At 46.3% G+C, this 12,470-nt stretch overlaps 1 protein-coding gene across 6 annotated transcripts in view; it reads left to right on the top strand.

Moving 5' to 3' along the window:
- The window catches only part of LOC133445663 (ribosomal RNA processing protein 1 homolog A-like), a 30,175-nt gene extending 19,111 nt beyond the window's left edge, over nt 1–11,064 (top strand). The window contains exons 10-17 of one of the 6 annotated variants that reach the window (XM_061722991.1): nt 206–303; nt 626–645; nt 758–901; nt 1,503–2,536; nt 4,472–4,651; nt 6,194–6,260; nt 10,508–10,624; nt 10,724–10,859. In XM_061722991.1, coding sequence (XP_061578975.1) covers nt 206–303; nt 626–645; nt 758–901; nt 1,503–2,536; nt 4,472–4,651; nt 6,194–6,260; nt 10,508–10,575 — 1,611 coding nt within the window. In that variant the 3' untranslated portion in view covers nt 10,576–10,624; nt 10,724–10,859. Of the gene's footprint in view, nt 1–205; nt 304–625; nt 646–757; nt 902–1,502; nt 2,537–4,471; nt 4,652–6,193; nt 6,261–10,507; nt 10,625–10,723 lie in introns of all 6 variants that reach the window. The other 5 variants (XM_061722992.1, XM_061722990.1, XM_061722989.1 and 2 more) reach the window with 5 other exon arrangements.
- The last annotated feature ends 1,406 nt before the right edge of the window (nt 11,065–12,470 follow it).

The following is a 12,470-nucleotide window of genomic DNA, read 5'->3' as shown; positions in this document are numbered from 1 at the left end:
TGTATAACCGCCGCTGGAAGAAACAACTGGTGTGAAAAGTGACTGGATGTAACAAAAAAAGATTTGTCGTGAGCTAAATGTCCATGTGGGTTTAACAAAGCCTCAGAGAAAGCATCTGGAGAAATGTCCACTACCAGAAGTGAATTTACCTGGTGCATGTGCTCTGCCATCAGTTCAGTGTCTGAAGAAGGTTCCTGTGTTTCAGTTTGAGTACGGTGCTGTGGCAGAGAGACTCTTCCAACTGGCCAGTCGGAGTGGTACAATGGGCCGGAACCGACAAAGACTCTACAGAATCATCAAAGTGTGAGTTGAAACTAAAACATGTGCCTGTTTGTGGTCATGAACTTGTTGACATTGACCGAATACGCTAATTATCCTCTAATAAATTAATTTTTTGATATAATTGAAATGAGGGTCTGACTTTATGTCTAATATAAATACTCCAGAATCTGCAGGTGGAAGGTGATGTTTTATGATTCAGTGCCAACATCTTTTATTGTTCAGGTGTCCTGTGTTATTCTACTTCTCCAGAGTAATGTTTATAGCAAAATCTGAACAACATTTACTGAGATGTATCTGCTTTTAAACTAACACGTTCACCTGTTTTTGTTTTGTTGAATCTCAGGCTGCGTGACCTCAGTGAAGGTAAAAGAGCACATCTGTTTTAAAAAATAGAAACCATGCATCTATGAATCCAGAAATTCACTTTTATTGATCGTCGCCTCATTCTGGGTCTCCATTGATTTCCTCCAATCAGGCGTTTTTCCTGAGGATGAATATCCTGAGGAGGTCTCCACAGATGAGGATGATGATGAGTTTGGCAGCAGGAAGAGGATGAAGAGGTCACATGGTCACACAGAGGATGACGAAGCAACAACAAAGAGAAGTAAAGCTAACACAGGTGTGCAGTTTGTCCACTTCCGTGTCACGTCACAACAAAAGTCATCTGAGAGTTCTTGGCACAAAAACACAAATTAAAGACGGTCCAATTATATTGTCCATTAATCCAATGAATTCCAATAGGATACAAATACAGATGCCTGTGATGTACATTATTCATTCTAGACAAGTACAGCTCCCACGTCCTTTCATACACGAACTCTGGAGAATATTGACCTGGATCCATGTTTTACTAGGTGTTAGCGAGCTTGTTCAGCAGTAGGACAGACTGATGTAAATCTGCTGTGTTTGAAAGAAGGAACTCCTGTTTGAAAGCAAAACATCCTGAATCACTGATATCATAAACGAAAGACTAATGTGGCTTCTAGTTTCAAACAAATAAGAAATAAATAGGCTGTTCTTTGTCTGCGACCCAGACGACGGCCCCTAAAGATGTGAGATGACTTGAAGTCTGTCCGCGGTGTAAACTGGACTTGAGTAAAAAACCCTGAAACTCTGGTTTGTGAGTTTCTGAAACTGGTTTCAGGGGTTTTCTATTGATTTGGGACTTTAAGTGACTGTTGAAGACATGAAAGGTAAGAGATCTGTCTCTGTTTCTTCAGGAAAGAAGGGGGCTCTCGACAACAAAGACGAGACAAGAAACCCGGTTAGTGTTCCTCATCAGAACCAGTCGCAGGGAAGGAAAAATGAGCAAAACCACAAGCTTGATTCTGACTCCAAGCCTGAGGACCAAGAGATGGAAAAGCAGCAGACATCACCTCAAGGAGGTGTTGTAGACGTGAAGAGGAGGAGGAGGATGATACCTGAGGCTGAGTCAGATATCTCACCTGTAAGTGCTGAGGAAACCTTGGCAGCATCGTCTGAGGACGGCAATGCTGCAAAATCTGTGAAGAGGAAGAGGAGGCGCCAGAAGATCAAACTGACTGATGCATCACTGTCTGAGGGCGGCGACTCACCAGCAATGGTCCAAACAGAAGGCCTTCCAGATTCAGTTGAAAACCCAACACCTGGGATCCTGAATGAGCCGGATGCTGCAGCCACACCCAAGAAGAAGAAGAAGAAGAGGAGAAGGAGCAGTCTGCTGATGGATGGACAGCAGAACAATGTGGCTGGTTCAGGTGAGGTACCTGAGCTCCCACCTGGAGCTTCACAGCTCTCTCCTGCGCTGCCAGTGGGAAACAGAACCAAGAAGAACAAGGGTGGGAAGGATCAAGTCCCTGAGAAAGCTTCTCCAGGAGATGTTTCAGACTTTAACAAAAACAGGGAAGAACCTGATGCCTCTGCTGTAGATGAAAGCTTAGAGACAAAGATAAACCAGGACAAACCAACGACCACAGAAAAAGAGTATGAAATTACTGTAACAATGCCAAGGAAAAAGAACAAAAAGAAAAACAAGAAGCTAACGGCTGAACTGAGCCAGGTTTCAGGTGAGTCTCAGGTGAGCCAAGCTGGCCTCACAGATTCAGAGGTTCCCTCAGCTGAGACGGCAGTTATGAATTGTGGGAAACCAGTGAAGCAGAAGAGGAGGAAGATTCCAGTTGAGTTTGAGTTTGAAGCAGACGAGCTGGAGGAAACTACGCGGAACCACCAGGAACCACCGGCGGAAAACCCTGAAGAGAGAACCGCAAAGAGTCAGGTGAGAACCCGAGTTTGATGGCGGTGAAGACCTCAATGGTGTTTGTAGGGGGGTGGGGGGGTCTTTAAATGCGTCATTAATTAATTGATTTAATTACTTAAAAGGTGACTTATAATATTACCTGCAAGTAAAAACTTTTCAGCTTCGTCCCTCCGCCGAGCTTTTTCACATTTCCACCAGCACCTACTCGGTTTGGTTCGTTCCCACTAGGGGTCTAACGTGCCGAGTAGATACCTCTCTGTATCTGCTCTGCCGATTGGTCGGGGGGTTGGAGTCAGACTTCTGAGTTAGGATGTGACATCAGCGAAAGAGCGACTCGCGGCTTCTTGTTCATTTTATTTAACAGGCAATGGCAGCAGAAGTCTGTTTCTGATCCAACTCTGAGGTTCAGATGTTCATAAACCTGGTGCTGAGGAGAGAATTAAAAAGGGATCTAGACGGCGATAAGGAACGACCAGATCTACCAGGAGCTCTGTCACTTCATAGCTGCTCACGGCTCCAGCTGACTTTTCAGCAGAGACAAACTAAGAATTAAAAAGCGTCGCCGCTTGAAGCTTCTCTCTCTCATGTTTTAACTTGATATGGAACACAAGCCACAGACCCAGCAGCACATCTATCATCTCCTCGAGGTTCTACATCTTTAGTATTGTCTTCTTCGTTTAGATACACAATCAAATACGTCACAGCAGCTTCTCTCCAACCTCCTACTTCTGCTCCAGGTGCTGAATTGTAGTGGAAAAGAAACCAGGCCGAGTTGAGATGAGTAGAGACGAGTAGGTGCTGGTGGAAAAGGGCCAGTAGAGATGTTCAATGTGTCAGAACCTTCCACATTCAAAGGTCGTGTTAAAGGTTACGTTTGGTCGGTCATGTGTCACATCTGAAATGACCTGATTAATGACTTGTTTATGCTGGTACCGTGTTAAGGCCCCAACACACCAAAGACGACTGTTGGCCGTCGGTGAGCGTCAGTGCGTCTGTCGGCATAGTTTCCCTGGTGTGTTCTGCACGTCGCCACAGGTCGGCAGCCCTTCGGCAGCTTTTCAGCCGATTCCACATGTGGAATCGGCGTCGGCCGTCGGTCAAACGGCTCACTCTGTGATTGGCTGTTCAGGTAGCAAATCAGTGCAGGAGAAGAGAAACGCCTCCGCCTCCTTTTCTTCTTCCACCAGCTGAAGGCCGAGGGCTGACAACGCCAGTGCCAATTCTTTATTCTGTGTGGTAGCGAGAGTGGTGTGGAAATGTGGTGTGAATATGAAGCCTATTTGTTTTATCTACGGCTTCCCAGAGCTTCCGGTTTTCCCTTGTTTTTGAGTGAATACAGAATACCGCTGCCTGCTGGTCTGGAGGGGAATTACCTCTCACGCATGCGCAGAACGTACGTGCTAGTCAGGCCGTTGGGTGTCGTCTTCGCGGTGTGTCTAGTGCTTCTTTTTGAGCCCGACACAGGCGACGCGAGGCGACACAGCAGTCGGCCGACAGCGGGCGACGTCGGGTCGGTGTGTCCTCGGCTTTAGGGATGACATCAAGTTGGCCCAGATTTCTGATTGGACAATAGCACTCGGGGGACGCTCAAACTGTCAAATCAGTTCCCACAACTTTAATATAGAGTCGGGATGAATTAGTGGATGAACTGACGCTTCTTTTCCATCCCCCTTATGAACAAACTCATCTGGTTTCAGGTGTTTGAGCCATCCATCCATCATCCATCTACTCAACTTCTCCACCATTCATCTGTCAATTGTCCATGTGTCCATCCATCAGTCATTGTCATTCTGTCTTTCATTCATCCATGCATCATCCATCCATCCATTTCTTGAATTCAGGTCATCCGTCAGGGCGGAGCGTCTTCTAGCAGTAACAAATGAAGTAGAAAAAACTATCTTTTCAGCAGTTGAACTGAACCTGTAGCCCCGCTTAAATATTGCTAATTTTCAGTTTCAGGGTGACTGCAAGCCGTGCACAGCTTCAAGTCTTAAAAAGCCACATAAGAAGAAAAAGACTGCCGCAGAATCAGGATCTGGCTTCCTCAGCTTCCAGAATAAAGCTGCTGTCCCGACGCCGCTCTTCTGTAAGACCAGAGGACGAGCAGCAACCCCCCTGTCCTTCAAGAAGAAGGTGAGGGGATCAGACTGGAGAACCGTCTGCAGCTTCAAACGGATGTTTCGGTCTTTCTAAGGCATGGTGTTGCTTGTTTGTCACCCTCTGCAATTCAGTTCAGGTTACAACCCCATCAACAGAACCACTTTAAGTTTTTAGAGGTTTTTTTTTAAGTTATATTTCAGCAAAGATCTAGATGTGATGTATTCCTGGTTCCCTGGACTCATATCAGGGTTCACACCAGACGGTTCAGTTTGTTTCAGTGTTTCCTTTTTCTGGCTGATCCAAACCTGAACCCGGGTTCCCAGGCCTGAGGTGCCTCATGGTTTTACTAGTTCCTCATGGACCTTGTTGTTACCCGTGTTTTCTGCATTTCATGATTTTTCCAACATCTGACACCGGTGCGAGTCTTCCTCCCCGAAGGTCTTTGTCTGGGGTTGCAGGTCCATGAACGTGAACTGTTCTTGGTTCAGTTTGGGTTTGTTCAGGTGACCCAGATCCAGGAGGAAGACGATGCAGAGATTATTCCGGTCATGTTTAGTCCCATGAATCCTGATACAATGATACGAGCTCAGCTTTAACACAAAAATAAATCTGGAATGACCATTTCCACCCAGACCAAGCAGCTACGCCTAGACATCGTAAAAAGATGAGAAGGCCAAGGAAAACTGTCACCATACTAATCAGCTGCTACATGCTACCAACACTAGCCTGTTTTTGGCTATTTAAAGGAGCTTGAGGCTCCTTTTAAGAAATGAGACTCTCTAGCGCCACCCTTCACCACGACGGCCGTTGGGGGTACTGCAGCCAACAGTGAAGCCGGCACGGGAGAACGGGGAGAACGTGCATGCAGCGTCATGTGACGTCACATCCGCAGCCCAGCGCGGGAAATTCGGGACCGAATTGCAGCACATTTTGCAGCACACAGCCTGTTCAAGGCAAAGGAGAGATACACTAGAGGGCTCATTCTTTTGGGTTTGGAACGCTTCATCTGACATTATTACTAGAAAACTTAAAATGTATACGGATTTTTTTCATAAATCCTGCCACAATCCGGCCTCAAGCTCCTTTAAAGGAGCATGAGGCTCCTTTTAAGAAATGAGACTCTCTAGCGCCACCCTTCGCTACGACGGCCGTTGGGGGTACCGCAGCCAACAGTGAAGCCGGCACGGGAGAACGGGGAGAACGTGGATGCAGCGTCATGTGACGTCACATCCGCAGGACCGCGCGGGAAATTCTGCCCCAGCATTGCAGCACATTTTGCAGCACACAGCCTGTTCAAGGCAACGGAGAGATACACTAGAGGGCTCATTCTTTTTAGTTTGGAACGCTTCATCTGACATTATTACTAGATAACGTTTACGATTTTTTTTTTTCCATAAATCCTGCCTCAATCCTGCCTCATGCTCCTTTAAATTCCATATTTATTCACATAAACGTGCTAGTTACTGAGAGGAACTCGTGTCAGAACAGACGTTGTGGAGCAGGAACCTCAGAGGTGAGGCTACTGGTTTCACATTTGACCACAAACTGACTGATTTATCTGTTTCTGTTCTGCAGAAGAATCAAACTCCCCAGTCAGAGTCAAAGAAGGTGACCTTTGGTCTGAAGAATAATAAGACAGCCGGTAAGTGTTTATTCTAGATAAAACCAACCCCTTCCACAGATATTCAGGTGTATTTGTAGCAGGAGTCTGATTCCTCTAGTTTTCTGGGTCAGTGTCTGCAATGATGGTTCCATCTGGGGTTTGTGCTTCAACTGCAGTTCTTTCATAGGGTGGGAAATAAGGGCCAAAATTAAGACTACGGCAGCTGTTGTGCCAAAGCCCACAAAGGCTGACAGACTAAAACTAATAATAATGTCCAGATTTATAATTAATATACACGAGCTTCTTCGTTGAATTATAATTTTCTTTTTAATTTTGAGATCTTGAAAGTTTATCCAAAATTCAATTTGGGCAATAACATTTTTAACTCGTTTTTTTTTTCTTTATTGCAACATTGTCCATTAAGCAATTTTTGTTATTTTTCTTAATTTGTTATACAAGTTGATATAGCAAGCCAGTTGTTGGTTAGCTTGGTCCAAGTAACGTGAGCAGTCCCTTCCCCGTTGCCATGGCGACGGCTCAGCTACCAGTGCAGGCCTATCAGTGATCAGATCAACAGACTGGATACAGCCTCCTGCAACAAGGATGTTTACACCACCGCTAACACAATAGTCTTAATTTTGTCCCTTATATTGCGCCATAGTTTCACAGCTTTGAAAGCTCAGACACTAAACAGCATCCAGAGTTTCAGTGGAGTTTAGCTTTTTACAATCTAACTCCAGGTTTCTGGTCTGTAGGTAAAAGTGCAGAAACTAAGACCATCACAGGTTCAGTTTCAGAAACAGACAAACATCTGTGGGACACTTTGATTCAGCTTTGTCAAGATGTCAGATTCTTTACTCATAGATTTTCATTAAAAAAAAGTTTTTCGTGGAAGGGAAGGCAGATTTAGAGACATCGAATTCAGCAGCATCTTTAAACGGATGTACGAAGGAAATTTGGACTAGACCTCACCTGTTGTGATGAGGTCCCTCTCTGTGTTTGAGTCACATGCCCATCCGAAGAAGTGCTGAAGATGTTGGCTGGACCCAAGCGCCGACAATCTGGATCAATCTGGACCTGGACCCAGACCTGTAGTTCCTCCCGCTGACCACTAGGACCTGGATCCAGACCTGCAGTTCCCCCCCGCTGACCACTAGGACCTGGATCCAGACCTGCAGTTCCCCCCCCCTGACCACTAGGACCTGGATCCAGACTTGCAGTCCCCCCCCTGACCACTAGGACCTGGATCCAGACTTGCAGTTCCCCCCCTGACCACTATGACCTGGATCCAGACCTGCAGTTCTTCCCCTGACCACTAGGACCTGGATCCAGACCTGCAGTTCCCCCCCGCTGACCACTAGGACCTGGATCCAGACCTGCAGTCCCCCCCCTGACCACTAGGACCTGGATCCAGACTTGCAGTCCCCCCCCTGACCACTAGGACCTGGATCCAGACTTGCAGTTCCCCCCCTGACCACTAGGACCTGGATCCAGACCTGCAGTTCTTCCCCCGCTGACCACTAGGACCTGGATCCAGACCTGCAGTTCCCCCCGCTGACCACTAGGACCTGGATCCAGACTTGCAGTCCCCCCCCTGACCACTAGGACCTGGATCCAGACCTGCAGTTCCCCCCCCGACCACTAGGACCTGGATCCAGACCTGCAGTTCCCCCCCTGACCACTAGGACCTGGATCCAGACCTGCAGTTCCCCCCGCTGACCACTATGACCTGGATCCAGACCTGCAGTTCCCCCCCCTGACCACTAGGACCTGGATCCAGACCTGCAGTTCCCCCCCCCCCCCGACCACTAGGACCTGGATCCAGACCTGCAGTTCCTCTGCTGACCACTAGGACCTGGATCCAGACCTGCAGTTCCCCCCCTGACCACTAGGACCTGGATCCAGACCTGCAGTTCCCCCCCTGACCACTAGGACCTGGATCCAGCTGTGCAGTTCCCCCCCTGACCACTAGGACCTGGATCCAGACCTGCAGTTTTTCTGCTGACCACTAGGACCTGGATCCAGACCTGCAGTTCCTCTGCTGACCACTAGGACCTGGATCCAGACCTGCAGTTCCCCCCCTGACCACTAGGACCTGGATCCAGACCTGCAGTTCCCCCCCTGACCACTAGGACCTGGATCCAGACCTGCAGTTCCCCCCCTGACCACTAGGACCTGGATCCAGACCTGCAGTTCCCCCCCTGACCACTAGGACCTGGATCCAGCTGTGCAGTTCCCCCCCTGACCACTAGGACCTGGATCCAGCTGTGCAGTTCCCCCCCTGACCACTAGGACCTGGATCCAGACCTGCAGTTTTTCTGCTGACCAATAGGACAAAAGAGTAAAGGCAAAAGAGTACAGAACCATGGTGCAGTATTACAAAGAGAAGGTCCAGCTTTTAAAGGCATTAGCAGGCATCCAGACCTGCAGTTCCTCCCCTGACCACTAGGACCTGGATCCAGACCTGCAGTTCCTCCCTTGACCACTAGGACCTGGATCCAGACCTGCAGTTCTTCTGCTGACCACTAGGACCTGGATCCAGACCTGCAGTTCCTCTGCTGACCACTAGGACCTGGATCCAGACCTGCAGTTCCCCCCCTGACCACTAGGACCTGGATCCAGACCTGCAGTTCCTCCCCTGACCACTAGGACCTGGATCCAGACCTGCAGTTCTTCCCCTGACCACTAGGACCTGGATCCAGACCTGCAGTTCTTCCCCTGACCACTAGGACCTGGATCCAGACCTGCAGTTCCCCCCGCTGACCACTAGGACCTGGATCCAGACCTGCAGTTCCCCCCGCTGACCACTAGGACCTGGATCCAGACCTGCAGTTCCCCCCGCTGACCACTAGGACCTGGATCCAGACCTGCAGTTCCTCTGCTGACCACTATGACCTGGATCCAGACCTGCAGTTCCTCTGCTGACCACTAGGACCTGGATCCAGACCTGCAGTTCCTCTGCTGACCACTATGACCTGGATCCAGACCTGCAGTTCCTCTGCTGACCACTAGGACCTGGATCCAGACCTGCAGTTCCTCCCCTGACCACTAGGACCTGGATCCAGACCTGCAGTACCTAGCTGGTGGAGCTTCTGTACAAGACTGAAATGTGTCACATGACACAAAAAACAGGTTACAAACAAAAACACCAAGACATTATTATTATTATAATTATTTTTTATTATCAGCAAAGAATCAAACTACATATCCAAAGCCACGCCCATGAGATCAGTCAGACACGCATGTCTAGAAGAATGAGAACAGATCTGTTCTGCAGCGGTCGCAGGTTCCAATCCCGGCCTGCGCAGCTTTGCTGCATGTCATCCCCATTCTCTCTTTCTACCCCCTTCCTGTTTGCAACTTGAATAAAGGTCCACTAGAGCCACAAAAAAAACAGAACAAATCTAGAAGAGCAAGACTACAGGGACCGGTCTAGAGGGGCAGTACGATGCACCGAAACAAAAACCCTGACTCCCTCTTCCTATTGGTGGAAAAATGCACCACCAGCTTCAAACATTCACCTTTGACTCACCTGCCAAGTGGACTGGTAGATGATAAAAATCCCAAATGAATTTCCTTTTTGTGTTCCATATAAATACATTTCCCTACATTTCATTTTGCGTGTCAGTCTAGGGGACAGTTTTTATGTAACATTAGCCCTTTTTACCCCAGTGTTTAACACCTGAATCTAGCGCGGTTCCTGTTCCCGGGGTGGTGTGTGGAGCTGCCCCGCCCAGAACTCCCCTCTTAGGTAAAACTTGACTCGGCCTGGGGATCCATTCAAATGGCAAAAATCGATTCCCATTCTTAAGATTCAGAATAGTTTTTTTTTTAGCTGTTGCATGAAGTACATGACTATAGTTCTGCAACATATTAAGACCAGTATTATATTGAGATTCAGTCAGTTGCTCAGGAATATTGGTTCATTCTCCTGCTCCTCTAGACCGGTCCCTGTAGTCCTGCTCTTCTATGTTTTGTTTTCTTTAAAGAAAAAAAGTTTGTCCGACTGATCTCATGGCCGTGGCTTTGGTATCATTTGTAGGTTTTCATTCTTCGTTGATAATAGAATAATGTAATAATTTTGTTTTGATGTTTTTGTTTCTAACCTTTTTGTTTTAATCTAACATCATGTGACATTTCAGTCGTGCAGAAGCTACTGGGGTGTCTTTTTTTGTTATGAATCAGGATTTTGGTAGACGTGAAACCAGTTTTGTACTTAAATCAGATGATTTAATGATTGACTGTGCAGGTTCATGTTGATGTTGTAGCTTACTTCCTGTTTCCAGACATTACCTGTGGATCAGGTGATCCTGTCCTTGTTGCGACCTTGAAATCAGGTTCAACTGGGAGCTGAGCTGCTGGTTCCAGGTAGTCCTGATATGGTTCCTGGACTGTTTTTTTGGGTAGATAAAAGTTCCTTAACCTCAGAGTGGTGACAGGACTGGATGGTGGGTCCTAGGTGGTTTCTGATTTTTCTTTTTCTTTTTTTTTGTGTCCTGCAGAATTCAGGAAAACAGATCGCAGCTTGCTGTTGAGTCCACATGGTTCATCACGCATTCCCTTCGATCCACAGCAGAAACCCAAGTGTGGGGTCCTGAAGTCTCCACCCACCACCATAAAGACCCCCACCAGCTCCAGGAACTCTGGCTCAAAGGGCTTGAAGAGAAGACCCAGAGCTGTAGACTTCTTCTGACTGACAGGGGACACTTTACCCGGGACTTCAGAACCACACCAGCCTTGCTGTGGTTCAAATCTTTATGTGTAAAACTGGTTTTGGTTTTAATAAAGTTGTTTTCCACATTTCCATGTTTTATTCAAGGTTTCAGGTTTTAGTTAATGGTGATGGAGAGTCTTTTTTTTAAACATGTTTTTATTACAGAAAATGAGCATTGGTTACAGATATACCATATATATATATATATATATATATATATATATATACGGTATATATATATATATATATATACCCCCCCCCACACACTGCCAGTGCAAACAGATAAATTAAATGAGAATAAACTCAAAAAGCACAAATGTTACACTGAAAAGGTTTCAAGAATGAAAATATGCAAGATAAAAACAAATGAATAAATAAAATACATAAATTAAATAAATAAAAGAAAAAGTGGATATTCAAGACGGTACAAGTAAGCTACTTGCTTTATGTGATCATCATTACACATGTTTTCTGAGGTCCCTGAGTCCCCAAGGAGGTACAAGGATTTATTCCTGCCTAATTTTCAGTTTAGTCAGAGGACTTTAATGGTGCTTTTCCACTAGTCCCTACTCAGCGCGCCTTTACTCGCCACGCACCGTCTTGCACTTTCCACTACGGGCCGAGGCGGGTGGAGGCTGGCCGACTAGATACTTTTTCTGTATCTATTCTGCCGAGGTTCTAATGGCGCTTCTCCACTAGTACTTACTCGGCACGCCTCGTCCTCGTTTGTTTTTTCACCACCCAGAGGAGAAGTGGAAGAAGAAGTTGGAGGGAAGCGAAGAGTCTGGCTGAGTAGGTACTAGTGGAAAAGCACCATAAGTTTCTCAAAATAAGACAGAGGGGCTGATGTATCATGGAATGTTTGGGGGAACCCTCTAATGCAATATTTGATCTTTTCTGACAACAATGTCATACATTCTGGATTCATTACAAATCAACTGAAATATTGCAAGCCTTTTATTTTAATATTGCTGATTATGGCTTACAGTTTAAGATTAAGATTCCCAGAATATTCTAATTTTTTGAGATAGGATATTTGAGTTTTCTTAAGATGTAAGCCATGATCAGCAATAATAAAAGGCTTGCAATATTTCAGTTGATTTGTACTGAATCCAGAATGTATGACATTTTTGTTTTTGTAATTGCATTACAGAAAATGACAATATTCTAATTTTCTGAGACAGTCCTGTATGTTCTGATTTCCACTCCAACAGGATTCTTCCCCCGGGCAAGGAGAGTTGAAAAAGCAAGCACATTTTTAATTTAATTTGTCATTGATATACCCTACCCTGGGACTCCAACATAGTCATTTCAGCACTGGGTTGGATATCTGCTAAAAGCTTCAGATAAGGTTTGAAATATCATAGTCAAAAAATGATAGTTCATTACAGGACCAGAACATATGGGGCAGGTCGGCCTTAGCTACATGACAACGTTCACATGTTTGACAGTATATCCTAGCGAGTGACTACTATAATGGATTCGATGGAGAACCTTGAACTGAATCAAGCCAAGGCGAGCGCATGAGCTTGGCC

This window comes from Cololabis saira, chromosome 6 (genome assembly GCF_033807715.1).
Source record: "Cololabis saira isolate AMF1-May2022 chromosome 6, fColSai1.1, whole genome shotgun sequence".
Classification (NCBI taxonomy): Eukaryota; Metazoa; Chordata; class Actinopteri; order Beloniformes; family Belonidae; genus Cololabis; species Cololabis saira.
This window is presented reverse-complemented; position numbering and strand designations above follow the sequence as displayed.